The sequence below is a fragment of the Cebus imitator genome, unplaced genomic scaffold (genome assembly GCF_001604975.1).
Source record: "Cebus imitator isolate Cc_AM_T3 unplaced genomic scaffold, Cebus_imitator-1.0 Scaffold372, whole genome shotgun sequence".
NCBI classification, from domain to species: Eukaryota; Metazoa; Chordata; class Mammalia; order Primates; family Cebidae; genus Cebus; species Cebus imitator.
This window is the reverse complement of record NW_016107687.1, coordinates 1,501,712-1,527,118: the sequence shown is the minus strand read 5'-3', so window position 1 is coordinate 1,527,118 and position 25,407 is coordinate 1,501,712. Positions and strand designations below refer to the sequence as shown.

The 25,407-nt window shown below is 36.8% G+C and overlaps 1 protein-coding gene across 1 annotated transcript; it reads right to left on the bottom strand.

Annotated features, from left to right (window-relative positions):
* Positions 1 to 807: 807 nt before the first annotated feature.
* Positions 808 to 24,596, bottom strand: ERAP2 (endoplasmic reticulum aminopeptidase 2). The gene is made up of 14 exons (XM_037730972.1): positions 24,531 to 24,596; positions 24,067 to 24,180; positions 22,947 to 23,078; positions 22,590 to 22,721; positions 19,018 to 19,086; positions 17,376 to 17,551; positions 14,247 to 14,326; positions 13,043 to 13,226; positions 9,373 to 9,529; positions 8,741 to 8,925; positions 5,483 to 5,644; positions 4,811 to 4,951; positions 2,869 to 2,950; positions 808 to 1,739 (listed from the first exon to the last, which is right to left on the bottom strand). The coding sequence occupies exons 1-14, from the start codon at positions 24,594 to 24,596 to the stop codon at positions 1,596 to 1,598; spliced, it is 1,824 nt and encodes a 607-aa protein (XP_037586900.1). The 3' UTR covers positions 808 to 1,595.
* Between the last annotated feature and the right edge of the window lie 811 nt (positions 24,597 to 25,407).

The following is a 25,407-nucleotide window of genomic DNA, read 5'->3' as shown; positions in this document are numbered from 1 at the left end:
AATGTGTACTGTATTGGGGCACATCCATGGCCCACCCAAACTGTATTCTATCTCTGACTGTGGAATCAAAGAAAGGTATATGGAACTAACACTGATCTTCATGATATTGCTCCAAAGTGGCTTGGATAACACCTTCCCCTCTTGACCCAGTATCCCCAGCTTTCCTAAATAATGCAAATGTCAGTCATTTATATATTGTTTCAAGTCTTTCTAAAACTTATTTGTATTTGCATACTGACTCATATATAGGATCACAAATTGATTAAGTTTGCTGTCTGCCTGTAGAGTGACCTTTTCTTTATTTATTCCAGACTACCTTATTCAAATAATTAAGAGAAGCATTTAGCAGGTCGTTTCAGAGAGCAAGAGGCTCCCTTAAAAGAAGGAGGTAAAATCTGAAGAAATGCTAAAGCTGGGTTATAAAATATGGTGATGCATTTAAATATTTACATTCAATTATGATTTAACCCAAAATATACAATGCAATCTAACTCTGCAAATTTCAAAAGATTTATTTAAAATGCAATAGCATGGTGGGCTGCGGTGGCTGATGCCTGTAATTCCAGCACTTTGGGAGGCCGAGACAGGCAGGAGGTCAGGAGATTGAGAACATCCTGGCCAACGTGGTGAAACCCTTTCTCTACTAAAAATATGAAAATTAGCTGGGCATGGTGGCGGATGCCTGTAATTCCAGCTACTCAGGAGGCTGAGGCAGGAGAATCACGTGAACCCAGGAAGCGGAGGTTGTAATGAGCCAAGATTGCGCCACTGCACTCCAGCTTGGCAACAGAGCGTGAGTCTGTGTCTAAAAAAAAAAAAAAAAAAAAAATGCAATAGGGTATGAATTGTATTCCTTTCCCTCTTGTATCTCTGTGAGGGCAGATTCAACTTCATTTGGAATGTTCTAAAAAATCTAGCCTTGGGGTTCTTCATGAATGTAAGGCTTGAAACCAAAAGGCCTTCCTGGCTTCCTTGATAAACCCTGACATCTAGTTTCTATTACTTTGAGATTTGGTGACGAAGTCTCTGGTTTCCTGATCCTTGCCCTTTCATAGTTTGTATCAGATTTTTCATGAATGGTAAAAATTAAATAAACTGTTTAGTTCAGGTTGAGTTGAAGATGAGGGAGAGTGAGGGGATAAAGGGATACAAATGAAAGATAATTTTTTTTTTTAGTGTATTGGCTAATTTTCCTTGTTTGGAAAACTGGTTTGGCAAACTACAGGATATTAAGCAATGTTAAAAATAATTAAAGAAGCAAAATAGTGGCATAGCGTGAAGCAATGGAGAAAGTCATTTGAGGCAAAACAATTACCGGTATATCTATATATCTATGTCTGTATCTCCACATATATCCATTATTCAGGAAATTTACTTTTAAATAGGATACAAACTGCCCTTCCCCCACCACTCTATCATCATGCATCTTTTGGCTGGATATGAGAGCAGAGAGCAGGCAGCTGCACTGGCTGATTTCTTGAGACTTCTTATTGGTTACACAAACTATCCATAGCTCTTGACTTGATCTTTGCTGCTGTTACTCTGTTTGACTTTATGTAGGCAGTCACGTCTGATGTGCTCTTTCTATTGACTATTTAAGTACTAACCAGTAGCCAAGTCCTCAGAGTGGGAAGATTCTTCTCCAGCCATTTTATATTTTTGGTTATGGTTTCGAGAACAATTTGAAAAATATCCAGATGTGATCCTTGAGATTCAAGAGATTCAAAAAATAGTTTAACCTGTAAAATATGCAAGAAAAAATTACTGACAGTTCACAAAACGCTTTGTGTTGGCCGGGTGTGGTGGTTCACACCTGCAATCCCAGCACTTTGGGAGGCAAACGTGGGCAGATCAATTGAACTCAGGAGTTCAATACCAGCCTAGGCAACATGGCAAAACCCTTAACTCTACGAAAAATAAAAAATAAATTAGCCAGACAAATTATATACACATAGGTATAGGCATTTCTCTGCCACCTCTAAAAGATTATTTTCTTTTCTGCATAATTATTCACTTTATCTTCAAACAATAGGTAAAATAAGACAAAAATTATAAATTCTCATCTTACAAGTGAACATACTGTGGCTAAAGAAGTTAATTGATGACCGGGATAATCCCAGCCCTTTGGGAGGCTGAGGAGGGTGGATCACAAGGTCAGGAGTTCAAGACCAGCTTGGCCAAGGTGGTGAAACCCCGTCTCTACTTAAAATGCAAAAAAATTAGCCAGGCATGGTGGTGGGTGCCTGCAATCTCAGCTACTTGGGAGGCTGAGGCAGAGAATTGCTTGAACTTAGGAAGTGGAGGTTGCAGTAAGCTAAGATTGTGCCACTGCACTTTAGCCTGAGAAACAGAGTGAGACTCTTTCTAAAAAAAAAAAAAAGAAATAAAAGATGTTAAGCGATTTACCCAAGTCACAGAGTAAACGGTAAGCTGGGATTTAAGGTCTGGAATCATGAATTTGCTTAAAGGGTAAATAAATTCAAGATTTATTGTGAAAAGAAGATGCAAAGACTAGAATGCTTTTTTTTTAAAGACAACTAAAATTACCAACAATAGTTTGTTAAAAAGATCATTAAGTATGCCTCCAAACTTTAATATAATCACTCCTGCATCATAATACAATATGAAATAAATAATACAAAAGGACTTATCTCTCAAGTCTATTTTCATTTTGAATACTACAAATACATGTATTTTAAGAGTCAGGTTTCAATCCTGCCCCTTCCATTTACTTGCTAGATGGCAATGGACAAAAATCTTTTTTAAAAAATAAAATGAGAACTTCAAATCAGATTGTATCTAAGCTTACTTTCAATTCTACAATTTGAACATTTATTTTGAAATTGTTAACAACAGTAAGTCACAAACCTCTTGCAATTTATCCTTGCAAGAAAAGTGAGATGTTGTGCTGGAGATGATTATCCTTATGTCAAATGAGCCCAAGTCAAATCTGAAAATAAAAAAAAACACCATAGATTTAGGTCATAGAAATACTGACCTTATGTTTATTATATCCTGTATTATATTTTTAATGTATGTTAATAACTATGTGATAAGCTTGTGTATTATAATAGATACTGTTAATTACCATAATAACATTCATCCAATACAATTCTAAAGCTGTGAAACAGCAAATTTTACTATACAATGAAAACATAGATACAGCTTCTTTGGGAAATATGTTAGTTATTCTGAAATATTTATGTTTAAATTTATGTTTCTGTTTAAAGCAGTGTTCCCTACTTTTTTTCATTACATATTCCTGTCAGTAAAGACTTTTTGAGCAAAAACTTCCCAATATGCATATTTTTATTTACAAATTATATGCATGTATTAAGATATGATAAAAATTAAAAGCATGAAATAAGAAATATATTTAATTTTTTATACTATATATCATTTATGTTTATAAATTTATAACAATATAAAATTTAAAATGAGATGAGAAATAATAGACACTCTAATGTATTGCATTTCTTGCATACTTCAGTATCCCATTTTGGATACCACCATGTTTAAACATTGTGTTTAGTGGGGCAATGTTACTTGTTTGAATTCTCATTCATGGCCACAGAATGCATCCTTCAACCCAATGTTTTATATATGGAAAATTTGTACTGTACCATGGGTCAAAGTGATTCATGCTGATAAAGCAGAGGATAGTTACAGCTCAGAACAAAAATGGTTCCAAACCTAGGCTCTGCACATGGTTGGATTTCATTTCCAGTTTAAAATAAAATCCACAACATTGCAGGAAAAGTCTGATCATTTCAGGGGGAAAATGACAATCATGCAAACAGACAAATCAATGGTTCGAGTAGAGTTTTAAAGGAAACACACACAAACACACATACATATTAAAGCAGTTTCTATTTGGTCTCATGTGGATATCAATGAGCATTTGGGAGAGGAGTGGAAATGCACTTTTTGCTTATCTGAGATAAGCAAAAAAAAAAAAGCTGCCTGAGAACTCTAAACCTTCCATAGCTATGATGTGAGAGAGAACGAACTAGGAATTAATGACATCAGGGATGCTAACTGATCCTGACATAAACAAAGCAAATCAGACCCCTCTGATTCAAGATATTTCCATACAAGTCATAAATGACATTTTTAGATTTGGGGAGAGAGAGATAGAGAGAGAGAGAGAAAGAGTGAAAGCAGCAATGCTGTCTTATACCTTCCAACAAAATCTAATCATTATTGGTTATTTTAGACCCAGGGACATATTGAAGTGAGTTCTAGTTCTTCCCAAAGTTGAAATCCCAGAAAAGACAGAACCAAAACAATTTGGAGGGAGATCTCCCCAGGCACTCCTGACCGGGTTTCTTTCACCTGCACCAAGGTCTCCACTGTGCCACCTCCACAGGGGCTCTAGGGGTGAAGAGTAGATCTTACCAAAATTCCTGAGGCTTTCCCCCAGCACAAAACAGCATTAGCAAAGGAGGCCACATATGTGTGATGCACTCTATAAGACATCTCAAGATTCTTCTGGGCTCAGGAGACAGCCAAGAAGGGATGGTGGGAGGGGGCTGATGACTGCATTTAATTCAACTTGGACTTGCTCCCAGAGGTTTTTTTGCCTGGACTGAATGAGAGAAGGCTGTTTCCCCCTTCCCTTATTCTAATGTCTCTCCCACACTCCTGGATAGGATAATTTGGGCTAGGGAGTTTCAAAGTTGACTTCATTGAACTATTTGGATACAAATGGTATCATTTATATGCCTTGAGAAACATTTAATTACACTTGGTTTGGGCAACTGAGACATCTGCATGGAAGAACACACACTGGATGTAAATGAATACCAACTTTTTCAGAAGATGGGTCCAGTTTTCTCTCACAAAATCCCATGCTAATTGCTGCCCCTTTGGATTTCTGGCAATTGCATGAAGTAGAGGTGCCAAGTCCTGTGTCTTGATAACCTTTCCTTCCATTCCTAGTTCAAGTAACCTGAAGAAAGAAAAAGCATTCGTTTCTAAATAGTAGGTTTTATGTACATGGACATTAACTCAAGCTACCAATAATTTAAAAGAACAGAAAGAGGCATGATAAAAGTATAATTCCCAAAACAATAATAAATTTTCTAGTGGCTAACATTTTTAATGTTCCAATTAAACTTTTACTTTTTTTAGAAATAATTTTTATTTTGTTCCTAGCAAAAATGTTTACTTATTATTTCAAAGAACTTTGATTAGCATTGTGTACACATTTTATACACAAGAATGTATTTTTACAACAATAATTTTCCTTCAAGGTTCTGAAGATAAAACACAACCATTTGTCTAGTATCAGTCATTTGATTAATAACTAGGGAATACCTGTTTTCACTATTTGCATTTTGTCAATATATTCTTTTCTGAAAGTTAAAGCCATATACATTCTGATTCAATTACCTTACACCTTTAAAACTGGTGGCTGAAGTTTTAGTGACTTCACTGAATTTGTGTCAGTTTATTATAACAATTTAATTATTGAACTTACTTCAGTAACTTTTCCTGATGCTTGCTCGTTGACAAACCATATAGAATTTTGTTTTTTTCAGCACTTGACACTGACAGTTCGTATTGCTCTAAAAGGTAATTCCATCCTTCTGTCGTCTGAGCACCCACAGAATACACAATCTTTAAAACATCTGCTGGTATACTGTAATAGCAAGCACAAAAATGAAGAAAAAAGTTTATGAAAGAAAAACTTTTTTTTCTAATTAAAATTTTAAGGCCCGTAACAGAATCATCTCTGAATTATTTCTAGTACTCAATGCATTAAATCTTTTTCTCTGCCAAACTCATACAAATATTTTATGTTCTTTGACTCTGCAAATTATTTGTGTTTTATCTCCTACTTATGATAAAATGTTAGCAAGAAAAATAAGCATAAAATTTTAACCTACTCTGAGGTGAAAATAGAAAATTGATGTAATCAACAAATATAAAAGATTTCTGAAATACAAAACAAATGGTTTATATAAATTCTATCATTTAATAACCACTATTGATGCTTTAAGATTTTTTAAAAAGATGATTACTTGATGCTTTATCACCAAGTTGAGGGCATTTCTTCTTCTTCTTCTTTTTTTTTTGAGACAGGGTCTTATTCTGTTGTTTAGGTTGGAGTGCACTGGCGTGATCATAGCTCATGGTAGCCTCAGCCTCCTGAGTGGCTGAGATTATAGGCACGTAGTACCATGCCTGGCTAACTTTTAAACTTTTTTGTAGAGACTGGTTTTCATGATGTTGACAAGGCTGGTCTCGAATTCCAGGGCTCAAGTGATCTCACCCATTGGCCTAACAGGCATGAGGCACTGCACTTAGCCTCATGTGCAGTTGAAAGCATTTTCTAAGGCCTGTCTGGGAGTTACCTGTCTCTCCAGGCCTAGAGAATCTCAATTTAGTACCATTCATTAGGGTCTAGTTATTTTATAATTTTTTAAAACTGGTAAGATGCAGTGAAATTATTTTCTGTCCTTCTACAAAAGATACCATTATTTTATTTTTTATTATCTTGAGGACATTAACCAGTTTTTATTCTAAATGGGCATATGATTTTTAATCCCAAATGTCAATAGATCAACGAGCACTATTACTGATTTCTCAGAAAAACACAATGCAGAGCACTGGGAGGGAGCCAGAAATCTGCATTTGTCACGAAGGGACCATGTGGTAGAGATTGTACTAGTCTCCATACATCTTATTTAACTGTCAAAAGCTACCCACTGATATAGTTATTATCCTGATTTTTTTAAAGCAGAAATAAATCTCAGAAAAGTTAAGTAACTTGCCTAAGATGGCACAATTTGCCATTTTCCAGATGGGATTTAAACCTGTGATTCTCGTGCTTGTGCTATTTCCACTCTACTCATGTACTTAAACATTCCAAGTGACATTTTAATCATGTAATAAAGATAGAATATTTAAATTATAATACATATTGTTTTCATTTTAGTGTATTTTGCTGAACAAATTTATAAAAAATGGTAACAAACACATTGTAAGCTCCCTGAAGTGAGGCCACATGGTTGTTTTGTTCACCACTTTATCCTTAGCTCCTACAGCAATGCCTGGCTGGCATAAAGGAAACATGCAACTAGTTATATTCCAAATCTACCAATGAATGAAGTAATCAATTAATTTATGAGAGGAAATTCTTCATTAAAATTCATACTAGCCATCTTGGAGTTTGAAAAAAACAAAAATATTTCATTATGTATTTTTGATTACAAGCATAAATAAGCTTTACCTAGAATATTTTCATAGGTATGTTCAACATGCTGAACACTTGTATCTACTGTACATGGGTTACTGCAGGTTAAGATGATCCTTCTTGTAACTAGTATAAAGATGTAATAATACTATTCTATGTTGTATAGGGCAGCAGAATGTTTACATTTTAGTTTCATTTGTACAACCCATTCAAACAGAAACAAAAAGAAGAGAAGAATAGACTTAAAAAATAAAAAAAGATTTTTTTTTCTAAAACTGATTTCAGGCTTGAATCCCAACAAGGAAAAAAGTCCAAAAAGAAGAAAGCTTGAATTACGTTTTTAAAAGGAAAAATTTAAGAAAGGATTTCAAAAGTCTCACTGAGATTTAGTTATAAGGAGAGAAGTTATGATACCATCTTATAACAATTTAGCACAGGAAGATTTCTTTTTCTTTTTTTTTTTTTGAGATAGGGCCTTTCTCTGTTGCCTGGACTGGAATGCAGTGAAGTGATCTTGGCTCATGGCAACCTCTGCCTCCCAGGTTCAAGCAATTCTCCCACCTCAGCCTTCCAACTAGCTGGGATTACAAGCATGCACCACCACATTCGGCTAATTTTTGCATTTTTAGTAGAGAGGAGTTTCACTATGTTGGCCAGTCTGGTCTTGAACTCCTAACCTCAGTGATTCACCCGCCTTGGCCTCTCAAAATTCAGGATTATAGGTGTGAGCCACTGCACCTGGCCAGCACAGGAAAAATGGACACCATTACATTTCATGGTACCAAAATTGTAAATTTTTTCTTCTCTTTTAAGAACACTAACTTTCCTTAATTCGTATATAAATTTGACTTCCTAAAACATCCAACTCTAGAGTCAGATTTAAAAAATAATGATATAAAGGCATGTGTTGGACAGAAATCAAGGCTTGCATTAAAAAGATTGAGTGGCTTCTGTCAGTATCTTGGGTTACAGCTGCTCAACTGAACTGCAACATAATGCATTTGATCGCTGGGCATCTTCCTGATTACAGTCATCACTAGAATTAATTTTGCCACCATTCACATCATTTAGATGGCCAAAGTCATCCATTTCCAATCAAAGGTATGACTTGGGCTATGGCTTGACCTTTAGCGTTGGTTGATAAGGCAGTGAACAAATTTTTTTAAAAAGTAACACACCCTCTTTTAAAATGAGTTTTATCAAATGTTTTAACTGCATATATATTTCATATTGCTTCTTCTAACATCTTTTTTATTTTTAAAAAGATGGGCTTTTTTGGAGATTGGGCTTCCCTGCCTCTACTACATGGCTATCTTTCTGTTATCATGCCAATGTTTATTAGGTCTCCCCACAGACACCTAAACTTTGCTTTCCCCAAAATCTATTGAGCACTTACAACATGAACAGGATTTGTAATTCTCAGCATGCTTTTTTTTTTTCCATTCTCACTAAAAGGTTTTAGATCTAATGTCTTGCTTGATCAAAGACTTTTACATCAAAGAGAAAAGAACAAAGAGTAGGACAGAAGTCTAGATCTACTTTAATTTTCCACTGGATTCCATCCACTGAGAGAAGAGTTCAGCAGCTTTCTGGATGCAAGGAGCATGGTTCAGGTCACAGGCCAGCTTCAAGAGAGCAGAGCGGAGCATCCTGTCCCAGACTGAGCCCTCGTCACTCCAGCTTTGCCTGTCAATCAATGGCTTAAAATACTGAAGAAGGTAACGCTGCAGAAAATATGAGATGGTTAACAGAGAGGCTAAATTTAGTTCTTCACACAGCTCTTGCCCATCTAAAGGGCTCAACTCTAAACTTTCTGCCTAAATAATGTATCTTTGTATTTTTCTTCTCTTTTTCTGGCTCCTACCTACCACACGTAGGAAACAGAGTTTTTGCATTAAAACATGGTTTAATTTCCTACCTGAAAGGGCAATATCAATGGATATAAAATAAAATCAACTTTAGTAGAGATGCTTTGCACGTGATCCTGTTATCTAGCTCTTAGCATTGGCAATGATAAAGAACAAGGGTCATTGACCATTACATGCTATCAGCCAGTCTCCCAAGCTGCTTTATGATTTAACCTCAAGGACTTCACACAAAACAGACTGAGCCTCATTGATACTCCAGACACTGTGTATTTACTTAATGCATTTTCTAAAAGCAACACAAACCTTGAGGTTTTCAGAGACATCTGAAATATTGCTTCTGTCCATCATGCGGTAAAGCAATTCTAAGTAACTCAGGCCTTCGAGAAGTACAGGGCTGCTTGTTTCACGTTGGAGGTAGTGAGTCATGTCAAGAGCTTTGTCCAGGGTCAGTCTCCCTGCACTGAGGTATAAAACAAATGTCAGTGGTTTGTGCATAACTTATAGTTTTTAATATTCTTAACATTAAAACAAATATGAAATAGAGGAAAATAACAGAAGTAGGTCATTATAGCTAGACCATTTGGTTTAAATCTTAGCTCTGCCACTCATCAGCTGTGCTTCAAGCAAGGCACAGAATGTTATCTGAATGTTTGCTTAGCTTAAAGAATAAACACATATATAAGCATAAACTTTAGCTCAACCGTAAAAATTGACACCTACTTACTTGTATCCAATTTTGGTTAGATTGTACCTTTGAGAAATAAAATTATATTCTTGAAGCACCAATTTGGGGGTTTATTTTCAAGATGTGAGACTAAAATAAGCAAATATAGCTTTTTCTATAAGCAAATTGAAGTTGTCATTTCAATTCCACTTAACTCATACAAGGCTCATGTCTTTAAATAACATTTAAAACCTATGAAAACCTAACTAAAATAGATATCCATTCTTGCACCAAATTCTGTCTCCATGCTGGGTGTGATGGCTCACAACCATAATCCCAGAAATTGGGGAAGCTGAGACAGGAGGATTGCTTGAGCCCAGAAGTTTGAGACCAGCCTAGGCAACATAGGCAGACCCCATTCTACCAAAAAATAATTAAAAATTGGCTGGGTGTGATGGTCTGTGCCTATAGTCCCAGCTACTCAGGAGGCTGAGATGGGAGGATCACTTGAGCCTAGGAGGTTGAGGCTGCAGTGAACCATGATCCATGATTACACAACTGTACTCCAGCCTGGGTGACAGAGCGAGACCCACACACACAAAATAAATAAATAAATAAATAAATAAATAAATAAATAAAAGGAAGACGAAGGAGAAGAAGAAAAAAGAGACAGTGTTGTGTCGTGGTTAGGAGAATGGGTCTGGAGCCAACCCTTGGATAACGGGTAACCATGTCTTGTCCACTAAAGAACTAAATAGTATCACCTCTTGTAAAGATTGATTTAGACCAAGCATGATGGTTCATGCCTGTAAACTCAGCAATTTGGGATGCTGAGCAGGAAAAGTGCTTGAGGCCAGGAGTTCAATACCAGCCTGGACAATATAGGGAGACCCTGTCTCTACCAAAAGAAAAAAAAAAAAATTTAATTAAAAAGAAAAAAAATTTCTGTCTCCAAACTAAACATGATCACTATTGTTTCCTTTAATTCCGTTTTTGTTTGTTTGTCTTTTGAGACAGAGTATCATTTGGTCACCTAGGCTGGAGTTCAGTGGTGCAATCTTGGCTCACAGCAACCTCAGCCTCTTCAAGCAATTCACATGTCTTAGCCACCCGAGTAGCTGGGATTACAGGCATGCACCACCACACTGGGCTAATTTTTGTATTTTTAGTAGAGACAGAGTTTCGCCATGTTTCCCAGGCTGGTCTCAAACTCCTGGCCTCAAGTGATCTGCCCACTTCAACCTCCCAAAGGTTGAGCTGGGGTTACAGGCGTGAGACACCGTACCTGACCTCCTTCAATTCTTAAATAGATGTTTCATAAAGCAAGGAGGAAGGTGGTTTATAGTATTGAGAGAGAACAGCAAGTAAAAATATTTTATTTAGTTTTATCTATTATGAGAACTTTAAATTGTTTCCTTATACAAATTACTTTCGTTATAAAAGTAATATAAGTAAATATAAACAAATTATAAAACAACTGGAAATTAGAGAAGACTCATAATTTCAATACCCTGCACACTCACCAAGAGCATTTTAAAATAATTCCTTCAGGTTTTGTTTCCTCTTTGCACTTATTTTTTTTCATATGTAGTTACAAACAAACATAATAATACACAAACTTACATTCTGGTTTTTTCCCAACTTCACATTATTTGAAATGTACTTTTCTATGTTGTTACCTCCTCTTCCTATTCATCTGATAACATTTCAAATAATTTGTATTAGATAATACTAATAATGTTAACAGCTGACAGTTATTGAATAGGTACTGCACTTCCTCCTTTATCTTCATTACCTTATACAATCCTCCAAACCCTGTATGTTAAATATTATTATGACAAAAATTTTAAAGACTGGAAAATTTAGGCTTAAAAAGGTTAAAAAAAAAAAAACTTGCCTAAGCTCAAAAAATTAGTAAGTGAAGAGGTAGTACTTGAAATCTTCTGTTTTCATATAAAATTTGTATTCTTAACCTCATTAATCTGTCTACTTAGTGAAGAAAAGATGATTGGTTTTCTAACAATGCATCAATAACTGCAAGTTATTCCTCCTGCTAATTTAGGCAATCATAAATGCATAGGCTAGCAACAGCAAAAAAGACTTCACAACTACCTAAAAGGTTAATTTGCTGAGTTCTCAATATTCTCCATTATTTTCCTGGTCTTGTATTGTTAATCTACCTTCTCTTCAGTCTACTCAGAGCTTCTCCTTTGAGCAGGCAAACCACCTTGAACTAACAATAGCCTGCTTCTTAGCTCATCTTTCATGCATTCACTCATATGTAGGATAGTGTTTTTCCTAATTTTGGCCTCTAATGAGCTATGCCTCCAAGATGTTCCTGAGACCCATGGGACTGAGGATTAAGCCTCACTTCCTCTTTCCTTTCTAACTAGAGGATTTTAGTGTACCGAGAAATGTTGCCTAAGAGATGTCCTGTTGGTCACTTTCACTCAATTTGAACTAAACAAGCTTCTGAAAGGAAATTATATGTCACATTGAGTAAAGTGAGTGCATCACAGTAATTCTCAGAACAGAGAAAGCTTACAATATACAATATTCTTCCTGATCCTCAGTTCCCTCCACCCAATGGTGATCTTGTAACCTGATTTATTCTACACATTATTCTGTTGATAATAGAAATAGAAAAGGAAAGAAAACACTTTGTCCTTCCAGGAAAGTCTAGAGAGGAATAAAAGCAAACAGCCAATTGTTACTTCATTTCCCTACAAATTTCATACTAATTTCTCCAGTGTGAGTAATGAACAGATTTCATAACAATCCATTTAAAATTATAAAGGTTACGACTATATTTATGCTTTTTCTTTAAGAGATTACACAGGTATTTGGTGTAGCAGCTACTATCATAAATACATTTTAAATGTGGGGTCAAAAGGTCAAATACTTAGAGAGTCCACACGAAGTGAATGAAACAGGCCGTTTGAGACTGGTGCTTGGGAGAGAGTAGGCGCCGCCTAAATAGAGTCTGGCCCACTGCACCCTCCTTTACAGCTGTCCTGGGGCCCACAGGATAAAGACCCACAGTTGCCAAATATCATTTTAAAGAGAGTCAAAAAGTCAGGATTTTTATGTAAAGTTCTCCACATTTTAAAATACTGGATTATATTTATAAACACTGTATGAGTCAAAATACCTTATTAGTGGGTAGCCTTTGGCCTAGTGGTCAGTGTTTGAATTCTATTCAAATCCATATCTAATAAATGACCACTGCTGAACATTCGATATTGAAGTCTAGCACATCTTGTTATGGATCAGTCATTTCCCACAAAGACAGAAGAAATGTTATCTTACTCAACTAGCTGAAACACATCATGAATCAGACCTATTCTGTCCTTAGGTCTGAGAAGTGTGTGGTTCTGATTCAGCTGTGTAATAAGTTGGTCCCATCCATGACCCTCATAGTGAACGATGTAGTAGCCATTTGAGTCCACATTAAATTTCACCCAACTGGTCTTTTCAGGTAAATCCAGAATATCTAAGAGGATAAAATTGGTATAGGTATTTTATTATCAACATACACATTAGGAACATCTCCACAACTGTTAATCCAATCACTTATAAATCAATGGGAAGACAAAGTCTGGGGAGAGTCATAATGATATTCATTTTCATAGTCCACTGGATGATTTCTTTTGTGGATGATGGCCTTATTAAATTTATAAATAAGTTAATTCATAGAAATAGGACTGCTGAATTTGTTCTCCAAAATTGTCTATGCAGGTCTAACAGGCATGCAACAGCCCAGTGAGCCAGATGACTAGCACGACGGGAATTTGGCTTCATTTGCTGGTGTCCTTATCTCAAGGTTTAGTCACTAGTCATTGAAATATGTATGAGTGAATAGGTGATACATTTGTTCATTTCAGTAAAAGAAGGACTCCAGGTTGAGCATGACTTTGTGATGAAAAACCTCTCAAATTTTATTAAAGTGTTTAGAGGAAAATTAAAATTATACTATGTATTTTTAATACAGCATACATTATACTCAGGGGTAAAATTACATTATAATATTCCCTCAACAATTCTGTCAGGCTTAGTGCTTATCCAACATGAGATGAAAAAATTGAAGCTCAGGATAAGTTTGTAAATTTTCTTAAGGTCACACATCTAATAGGTGAGAGAGTGAGGATTTGAATCCAGAAGCAATCAATTTTAAAGTACATGCTTTTTTTCCACTGAACATGTTTTGCCTCATGTATAACCTGTAAAAATGGATTAGTGGGTATTATAGGACATAAGATAGATTTCTGTCATTTCTTGATGTAAATAGTCTATCTCTAAATGATAAATGCACAAGAGAACTTCCTACTGAATGAAAAATCCAGACTTTCTTACTAAAAGAGTTATTTTAGTAAATAACATATGGATAAATGACAACTTCCCTCAAATATAAATCTTTTGTTATTAGATTTATTTATTGTATCTTTCCCTCAAATAGCCCAACACATGTTTAATTTCAACATTGAAATGCCTGTTTGGCTAATTAGTTCATTACCTGTCTTTGATTTTAGAACGTGTCTGTGGATCACATTAGAGGAACTCGTGGAGTAGGTCAATGGGATATGCCACAGGTACCTATGTTAGAGAGTAAAGATAGTTACAGACTAAAAGAATGCTGCTGTGATTTTTTCACATTTAAAAGGCCCCTAAGTACCCATCATCCTTCACACCGCCCACAAGTGGTCCCATAAATTTTATAGGCTAAGACTAGCATACCCTTAAGTATGCAAAAATGGATTCCATTATACTTATAAAGGAGCAGCCATATCTACCTGGTTGAACTCTGCCACAAATACTTGTGTCATTTGCGGTCCTAATCTCATACCATAACATATTCTGCTGTTTGCATGAGAAAGAAAACCCAATATTCCTTTCACATTTTCAAAAACTCTTGACAGCCTGCTACTGATTCAAATAAGTACACCAAAGCTGTAGGGAAAGCCTTAAGAAGTAAAGAACGTACTTCAGTATGATTTTCTACTTATCCTTTTGTTCAACAGAACTACTCACATCCAACCTCCCAACTGCTGAATGACTGCAATAAATAGTCAAAAATGCTACAGCCTAGGACCTGTAGGAGAGCTAAATCCAGACAGCAGAAAAGCAGAATGGATTAGAGGAAAAGGTCTCAGTTACTTTTCAATGGCTCTGCTGTAGTAAATAGGAGAAATTGGCTATCTTTTTCTGGTTAACTTTCTAGCAGCCTCTAGAATTTATTTCCTCTATTAAATCAAGCCATGTTAGCTATAGTAATCCTGCACATGTAAAATCATGTGCTTGATAACACCAACAGGTATAAAACAGACAGAAGAGTAAGTGAGGAAGTGTCCATTAATCCTTAGAAAAATGTAAAGCAGTAAAGGAGACAACATACTCTGACTCTCTCTAGTCTAGTAAGGGTCAGGAAAAATAATCCTCGTGCTACCCCCAGAGTACTGATAATTAACCAGAAAACCTGAAATCTTTACACAAAAAGGTAGAAAAGGCCAGGCACAGTGGCTCATGCCTTTAATACCAGCACTTTGGGAGGCTGAGGCGGGCGGATCACTTGAGGTCAGGAGTTTGAGACCAGCCTGACCAACATGGCGAAACCCCATGTCTACCAAAAAAAACAAACAAACACAAAAACCCACACACACAAAATTAGCCAAGGATGGTGGTGCAGGTCTCTGTAATCCCAGCTACTTGAGAGGCTGAGGCAGGGGAATTGCTTCAACCCAGGAAGCGGAGGTTGCAGTAAGCTGAGATTGTATCATACTCCAGGAGACTCTGTCTCAAAAAAATAAAAAAGAAGAAGATTTAAGAAAAAACGCACATAGATGAATATCTAAGACTTAATAGATTGGGATCCATCAGTGCATCTTGGCTCCAGAAGAAAAGGGATTTTTCTAGATAAACACATCTGGGGGTAGAGACAGGGAGAATAGCACTTCATGAATTTGGATAGGCATGAATCAGAGGGCCATCATTTTATAAAAATTGTCTAAATAATGTCCCAGAAGGAGGAAAAATACAGATTATTGTAGAAGATCTTTGTTATTCTGGGTCAGCCACAGTGTTGAACTCTCTCATGACATTTTGATAAGTTACATAATTGTGAGTCCTGCTTTCCCAATAATGAAGCAGACATTAAATTATTCAGTCTGGTTTACCAAGCTGAAACTTGTCTAAACTCTCTGAAGTTCATACTTCAAAACAACACACAGAAAAATAGAAGGATGCATACGTAAGAAGTGCCATAAGAGTTGCCATTGGATTGGAAATGCGTAACTGATTAAACAACCCCCTAAAATGCCCCAGTAATTTTATGTGTTAAAGGTCTCTAACTGTTTCCAATTTTCAGAAAAATTCTAGAATTGATAGCTAAGTTCTTTAAAAACGAAATTATCATCATAAGAACCAGAAAAGATTCACTTGGATTATTTCATTTTAAATTAACCTTATTCATCTTACTAACAGGGCTAACAATGAGACAGAGCAGGAAGGGGGCTTGGCGTCAGCTCACTTCCACTACAGCATTCTTTCCTATATCCCCAATGATCACAAACCTACACCACTACCTCACTGATGCCATAATGTTTGGACCATGCCTTTTAATTTAATGTTTGAAACATTCATTTTAATTCCAGGAGCTAGCCTTGGGAGATAACCAAGGTTGTGGAGTGTCCGACTTAGGGAAGGAATGCTGAACAACTTTTCAGCCTTGTTGCTTCTAGCCAGATTACCAGGTAGCTCATTACTCAAGATAATTGTAGCAACCAGGTACTGCTTACCTGCATACCTTATCCCTCACGTGCTTTGCCCAGTCCAAACTGCATACCCTACCCCAATACCAATTCCTTTGTCTAATGAAAAGTTTCTACCAGCTCTTTTTGAAAAATCAGTCAAGGAATTCTCATTCTCGCTCTCTCTCTCTCTCTCTCTCTCTCTCTCTCTCTCTCATGCTGCCTCCCTTATGTCTGGGCATAAGCTCCAATGAAGCCTTGTCTGGGAAAACTCTTTTGGCCTCATGTCAATTTCTATTGCATAGACAGCCCAAGAACCCATGGTTAGTAGCAATAGTTCAGATAAACGTGGACAGTGTGTTACTTGATTCCAGTAGTCTTTACTAGGTTTTTTTCAGGATGGGCTGGTGAACAAGATGACAAGTGTGTTTAATTGGATTTGCTTTTATTATTACTAAGAACATCATATGTTTTAAGACATTATATTTATAGTTTATTGCTGAAAAATGAAAGGCAACAGGAGATCTTAGCATCTAATTTATCACATAGGGGTATCTTTTCTCTGATGAGAAGAAGGACAGTTGTAATACTTCCCAGGTATAGACCAATCACAAGATTTATTAGGGCCTGGAAGTCAGTGCATTATAACATAAGTTTACCAACCATCAGCATTAGAGCTGAGGTTCTCAAGTCTGATGGAATCACTAAGAACGGTGCTGCTGAACAAAGTAGTCTGGGTCATGTGAAGCTCTTTAAATCTTATCAAGTCTACTTTAGGCCTCTGCTTCCTATAGGGAACTAGCATTCTACAAAGTTGCCAGAGGAGCTGAGAGAAAGCTAAGGAAATAATGAGGAAACTCAGACAAGATAAGCTAGACCAAAAGAAGAAAAGTAGTCACCTTTCCTGCAGAACCCTCCATTCAGCGTCCTCTTGGAAAAGCCCCTTGAGGAAGCGTTCCTGTTGCAGTCGGAGTGAATGCCCATCTTGTTTAACCACCAGGAGTGGGATACCTTTCTGGAGAGTCCACGTAGTCATCATCTCTTTGACCTCCACATTTTCCCCCAGAAAGGTGAGCTGAAATGACAGGTGACCATGATAACTCAAGAGTAAAGAGACAATCCAAAGACAGATCAGAAACTTCCATCTCCTTGGATGTCAGAAACAAGGCTTGGGGAATGGAAGACTCGGACTGTTATCTCAGGAAGGGCAATCCAGGCAACTGGATTAGGGATGGCTATCCCAGGGCTACTGTCTGCAAATTAATTGAATGAGGGATGCATACGGGATTTTATAGGGTTAATACATGGCAGGAAAAGCCAGTGAAAAGGAAATTGAGACTGGAGTCTTTTTCTTGCCCCCTTTCAAAAACGAACAAAATAAAACAATCAATCAAACAAAAACTCTCTATTATAATAACAGTAGAATATAGGAGGGATGGTTTAGGAAGAAAATGTCTATCTTTAGAGAAGCTTTAAATATTTCAATGGAACAATTTAATATCAATAGAGGTATAGTGAACAGAGAATAAAACCTCTAGCTGCTGTGCTTCTAGCATGGGTTTCTGATCACTGGATGATGCTGAATCTTCCTTGAGAAACCACTATTTGGTGGATTAACATGACTCTTTTTTTAAATAAAAGGTTTTTCATTTTTCCCTTGTGATGATTTTTCCCCCTCTTTCCTGGATTGATTCTATAACTTCCCAGAGGCAAAGAAAAAGAAAACTATATACTGTATTTTCAAACCCAACAGCGTACTTATTTTGGGATTTTTCAGAGCTTAAGAGATGCCAATGCAGTAGTAACCACTCAAAAACATGTTGAGCTGAGATATTTTTAGCTAGCAGTGGGGTTGTGGGAAAGCAGAATTATAACAACAAAAATATAGTAGCAACAGCATCATCCCCCTAAATACCCCAAGCATTCTCCCTTCAGTTTTGTTTTACAGAAAATTGTGGGGTCTGTCTTTCTCTCCAGCTTTTAAAAGCTTCCACTCCAGCTTTTAAGAAGTACAGGTTGTAGGGTAGTGGTGCGATCTTGGCTTACTGGAACCTCTGCCTCCCAGGCTCAAGCAATTCTCCTACCTCAGCCTCCCAAGTAGCTTGGATTACAAGCAGGCGCCACCATGCCTAACTAATGTTTGTATTTTTAGTGTATTTATTATTTCATTATGCATGCCACGTTGGCCAGGCTGGTCTTGAACTCCTGTCCTGAAGTGATCCACCTGCCTTGGCATCCCAAAGTGTTGGGATTACAGGTGTGAGCCACTGTGCCTGGCCATGAAAGTGCTTTTTAAACTGTAAACTGCTACATAAATATTGAGCAGTATTATTACTGTCCCTGGGATACAAGTGCTTATAAAAAACAAAGGATCTCTCCTGTCTACAATGACTTAGGGTTCTTCTACCTGCAGGTATGAGTTCTCCAGGTCTAATGATTCTATAAAAGATTATTTTCTTTGGGCTACTCTGTAGATCATACTCACTCTGGGCCAGGCTATTCCACAGATCTCTTCTACTCTGTGACTCTCTTTATCCTTACCATGTTACTTGTCATCTTGGAATCGGAATGACAAACTCCACCAGATGTAAAATCACTTTCTAAACAACTCTACAAAACAAGAACAAAAGAGTATTGCCATGTAGGCACCATTAGTTGGCTAAACATGCACGTTAGCCATGGATACGGGCATTTATTAAAATAGCTATATGAAGTAATTCATCCAGACACAATAATGAACGTGAAAATGAAAAAAAGAGATATCTTTGCAGTGACCTGGGATAGAAGTACACAAAAGTGATTTCTTTGTTTATATATAAGCATATGTAAAGTTTCCTTTAACAGTTCAGTAAAGTCAATAACTGTTCTAAGGAAGAGTCAATTTGTTGAATTCTCCATCCAATTCTTCTCTTTCCCTTAAGAAAGGTCCTATTTTATTATTTCATTATGCATGTTACCCATGCCCCTATTTAGCACGTACGCAACCCTGTCTAGTACTATCAACTCTCCCCTGTCATATTGCAAGTTATTTGAAATAGGGGAAACTGCTTTGCTTACCTGGGTGTTCCTACAGTGCCTATCACAACAGTATGTGATGAGTATACAATATTTCGAACTAACTGGGAATAAAATTAAACTTAAGAAAACCACCAACTTGGCAATCAACCCTTGAATAACCGGTGGTTAATGCTCTATGGGCCACTGCAAATGAGAAAAAATGAAATATGTGCTAAGGTTCTCAAATGCCTTTAAATGATCTTATGAAAAATAACAGCAAAGAATTCTTCTCATTCTCAAGTTGCTATTGACATGTATTAGAATTGACTTTATGTGACACAATGGTGGGCAAGATATTTTCAGTAATTTATTATTTTAATACTACAGGGCCCTTTGGTGTCAGAAGGGAGTTGGTTAAAATCTAGGACGTTTAGTGGAAGACTGGCGGGGGACTTTTCTTAATAACTAGGAAGTAGCTGTTACATAATTTAAAGAATAACTAAGTACTGATTTTGTCACTGAGTTGATGACTGGGCAAATCTCTCTCTTAGTATCAGTTTTCTCACCTATAAACTTGGGGTAATGATGATTACTTTATCTTTTGAGATGATTATAAGCATGATGTGACAAAAAAAAAACACAGGAATCTATACTGCTGGCCTAAAATGATCCGGTAATTGCTGGTCAAATTTTCTTTTTTTTTTTTTTGAGACAGAGTTTCACTCTTGTTACCCAGGCTGGAGTGCAATGGCGCGATCTCGGCTCACCGCAACCTCCACCTCCTGGGTTCAGGCAATTCTCCTTCCTCAGCCTCCTGAGTAGCTGGGATTACAGGCACATGCCACCACGCCCAGCTAATTTTTTGTATTTTTAGTAGAGACGGGGTTTCACCATGTTGACCAGGATGGTCTCGATCTCTTGACCTCGTGATCCACCCGCCTCGGCCTCCCAAAGTGTCAAATTTTCTTTTTAACTCTCACCCTCTACCACCAGTATCCACACTAAATGATAGATTCTTCTGTGTTGGAGAAAGGCTAAACTGATGTCTACAAATATACATACAGGCACACACACAAAGCAAGGGAGAGGGAACAGGAGAGGGATGAGAGAGAGAAGCAACACTATACTTGGTGTTGAGAAGCCTAAGGGGAAGCATGGAGAAAGATCATCTAGACCACTGATAGTGGGTGATGGAAATGGATAGTAAAGAGTATCTTTATAAGATATTTAGAAGGTTTTTTTTTTTTTTTTTTTTTTAATCGAGATGGAGTCTTCCTCTGTCACCAGCTGGAGTGCAGTAGCATGATCTCGGCTCACTGCAACCTCCGCTTCCGGGGTTCAAGCGATTCTCCTGCCTCAGCCCCCTGAGTAGCTGGGATTACAGGCATGTGCCACCATGCCCAGCTAATTTTTTTTGTGTTTAAGTAGAGACGGGGTTTCACCACATTGGCCAGGATGGTCTCAATCTCCTGAACTCACGATCTGCCCGCCTCAGCCTCCAAAATTGCTGGGATTACAGGTGTGAGCCACCGCGCCTGGTCTGTAAGTATTTTTATAACTAAGAACTATGTATTTCAATAGTCTCAGGATTTTCAAGAAATGCAAGTAAAAAATTGGAGCTGTAAAATGATTTTTGATTGCTGGAGTTTATTTCTTTAACTACAAAATCACATATCAATTGGATCATAAAGGCACTTTATAAGGGCACAAAAATATTAAATGAGATAATGCACATGATAGTGCTTTTTATTATTTAACTTTGATTCTTATTTATTATTATTATTATTGAGACAGAGTCTCACTCTGTCACCCAGGCTGTAGGGTAGTGGTGCGATCTTGGTTCACTGCAACCTCTGCCTCCGAGGCTCAAGTGATTCTCCTGCCCTAGCCTCCCAAGTAGCTTGGATTACAAGCAGGCGCCACCATGCCTAACTAATGTTTATATTTTTAGTAGTGACGGGGTTCTGCCATGTTGGCCAGGCTGGTCTTTAACTCCTGACCCGAAGTGATCCACCTGCCTTGGCTTCCCAAAGTGTTGGGATTACAGGTGCGAGCCACTGTGCCCGGACATGAAAGTTCTTTTTAAACTGTAAACTGCTACATAAATATTGAGCAGTATTATTACTGTCCCTGGGACACAAGTGCTTATAAAAAAGAAAGGATCTCTCCTGTCTACAATGACTTAGGGTTCTTCTACCTGCAGGTATGAGTTCTCCGGGTCTAATGATTCTATAAAAAAATTATTTTCTTTGCAGTTGGAAATTTTTAAATATTTTAATAATTATTAGAATCATCTGAATTAACTGAATTTTTCTGCTTTGTCTTTCCTATTATCTACATGAATCCCAAAGACAAAGAGACCATGAGTTATTTAATCGACCATTAACTACTTATTAATCATTATTATGGGATCAACATATGCTAGGTGCTATTGTATTGAAAAAAAAGACACAATTTTTGTTCTTAAGCACATTATTATTATTGAGCTGATAAAAACAATAAAAGGGTGCTATTATGTGGAACAGATTATAAGTGCACTTCTAAAAATTTAGGAGACAGGCAAATGAATGAGGGCTGAACAGTCTGTAAGGAGGAGGCGAAGTCTCAGCTGGATCTTGAAAGATAGCATTTGAATTGTTGGAAAGAAGAAAGGGCATTTCAGTTAGTAAAGCATTAGAGTAAAGGCAAAATGATATAGGGACTGAGCAAGATTTCTTCTTATGAGGGAGAGTATTAGTTTTGCTTGACAAATAACACATATTAGGGAATGAGGTTGCAACCTTAAAATTTGCCAGAGAAGATTAGGTGTTATATGGTAGGAAATTGCAACGTTATTAAAGATTTTGGATCAAAGGAACATAAAAGTATAGGATTAGCCATAGAAGAGAAATCAAAGAAAGTCAGGTCAAATAGTGAGTCCCTGGGACCACCCCAGCATGACATCCTAGTGTGGCATCAGAGGAAAAAGGGAAGTGCTTCTTCTGTGGACCATGACAACCTAGCAAGCGGAATAAATATCGTTGACTGACAATACATGACTATTTATAAACATTCACAATTATTCTGTTACTTTCTAGATTAAATAACAGTCTGCTGTTACCCAACATGTGACTTACATTGGAGAGACTGCTCCACAAATCATCATTCTTAGCATTTCTATAGCTGAACTTCTTTAAGTAGTGAATTATTCCTTTCTGGAATCTTTCCTCAGTCAGAAAATCCTTGAGCATATTCAAAATACAAGCTCCCTTTAAAAAAAAAAAAAAAGAAGAAGAGTTAAAAAAGATAAAGAAAAGATATGTTTTTAAAGGAAGCTTAAATTTTATGGAACATGTGTGATGTCTGAAAAATGCACAAATAAAAAGTGAAATAAGTAGCAGGAGCTGGCATCAATGACTTAAACTGCTGATTTTATAGTCCTTACTATATTTCTTCTAAAAGCAGAGCTGCCACCTGCATGTGATATTTACTACCTTGTTATAGGAAACTTCATCAAACATTTCCTGTATTTGAGTCGGGGTTTCTGCTGGTTTGGAGACAGGGCGGGATGAATTCAATGAATCTCTTGTAATTACTTGAAAACACACATTCGAAAAGTAGTCATCCTAAACAGGGTGAAAAATATTCAGTTTTAGTTTTCATTGGACACTGTAAAAGCAATAGAAAACACAGTAGGCTTAGTAAGATGTTCTTAGAGGTAAGAATTCAATCAATATTTCTTGCAAGATGTTTCTTTCTGTTTATGTATTCCCCTTTCCCGTTTCTCTACTTTAAAATGATTCAAATCCAACATTCCTTCAGACATTGCCTGAATGTTCACCATGTACCAGCCCTTGAATACAGGAATAAAATAATGGTTTCCATTTAGTGAATACTTGTTATGTGCCTAGACCTATCATCTGAAACCCTGTCGACACCTCTGCAAGGGAGATGCAGCATATGTATTTTACAAATGAGAATATATAAAGCTTTGGCATTAAGCCACAAATTCAGAACATACACAGTAACAAGAGGAGCCTAACTCTGAATCCATGTCTGTCTATAGTGTACTGGACTAAATATATACCGCAAAGACCTACTTAACTATTACTAACCACCTTGATATTCAAATTTAGATGGTGTTCAGACCACCACATGCATTTTTAAAAAGACATACTTGAATAAATCCCTTCACACATTTTGGGGAAGCCAGCAGATCCTTTGGAAATTCTAGAAAAGTACACCCCCAGTGATGTTGATTTCAGGTTACATGCCAATAACTCTGTATCCTACCTACTAGCCATGGGCATTCCTGTGTGGATATATACAAACAGTGACGTTCTTTCCTGTCACCTCACATACACAGCTCTACATTTGGGTTAGTTTGCCTTCTCTGTTCACAAACTTTGGGGTGACAGGTTTATATTAATCGTTTTCTAAAACCTTCAATGTTTCATTCAGTTCTGTGATCTGTTTTGCATATCAAACAAAATGCCATATGTTCAAAAGCCACAACATTAAGTAGTTTTTCTCTTTAACATTCCTTTGAAATTTTAATAGTGAATTGATGATTCTTTATGCTATATGGTGTGACACACAGAATTGTGAACTTACAAATTGCAGCTCTGGATATGTAGCATTAACAGCGATAAGTTCCATGTATTTTGCAAAACCCTCGTTAAGCCAAATATCATTCCACCATTCCATTGTGACCAGGTTGCCAAACCACTAGGAGGTAAAAAATCAATGTTATTGGAAGTTAAATAAAAATTATTAACTTTTGCCAACAAATATAATGGTTACTAACTTTTTTTTTTATTAGTTAGTGTCTCTCTTCCCTCTTTGCTACCCTTATTTCTTTGTACAATATTCCCGATTTTCTTGCCTTCTTATTCTCACCACCACATTTTTGCTTGATTTTCTTTTTTCCTTTTTTTGCATGTTCTCAATGCCCTTAATTCTTCAACTTTCATTCTATCTGCCCAACATTTCCTAGCTATTAGATTTAATATGAAGAAATAAGATGGAACATTCTACGAAGGTAGTTTTTCTTTCCCACAGAATAAGAACAATCTCACCTTGTCCTTGATATATGATGATGTTCTAGGGAGAAATATAAACTCAAGTGCCCTGGGTGGAGTCATCTTTTTACATTAAGTAGCAGGTACTTAGGAGAATCATAAGAATTCATTTAGGGCTCTCAGATTGTTATATAATATTACAGATGATGACATTCAGTTGTTAACCTCTGCCCCTAACTTACTTCCAGTGGGCCACTGGAAACAATAAAGGCCTAAGATTTAAAATATGTGTAAATAGTGTTCCTATGCAACAATTTTGCATGTTCTTCACATGTACCCCAAAACCTAAAATGCAATAAAATAAATAAATGGAAAAAACAAACAAACAAACAAAAAAAAAACAAAAAACAAAAACCTACAAACAAAAAACCTGCATGAATTTGGCATTGACTCTTTAAAATTTGTGTTAATTTTTAGAAAATAATTTTAATTATTTACCACTGGGCCAAAGTGATGTTGCAGTAGGTCACATGATTTATTTTATGGCTGAAGGGACTCCCATGCATACTCTCACTAATGTCAGGGCATATGGTCAAGAGGTAAATTAACTTCTACATATGGAAACTTGGAGGTGGTCTAAAAAGGATCACGCTAGATAACAGAGTACATTAGTATGTAGCAGGGGTCCCAACCATCAGGCACTCCAAATTTCTCACCTGACCCTAAAGAAAGGGAGTGTGGCAGGAGAGAGGCAGGTTTTCTGGGGCCAAGTGCAGTCTTTCTTGTTTTATAGCTAGAAAAGAGCTACCACAAGGTGGAGCAAAGTCACAGAGAACCAGTGTGAGAGCCAGAACCAGGGTTTCCTGTCTCCCAAACTTGGGTCGCCTTGGCTTTCTGGATTTAAAGTCACAAGTATTCTCCATACCCAACTTTG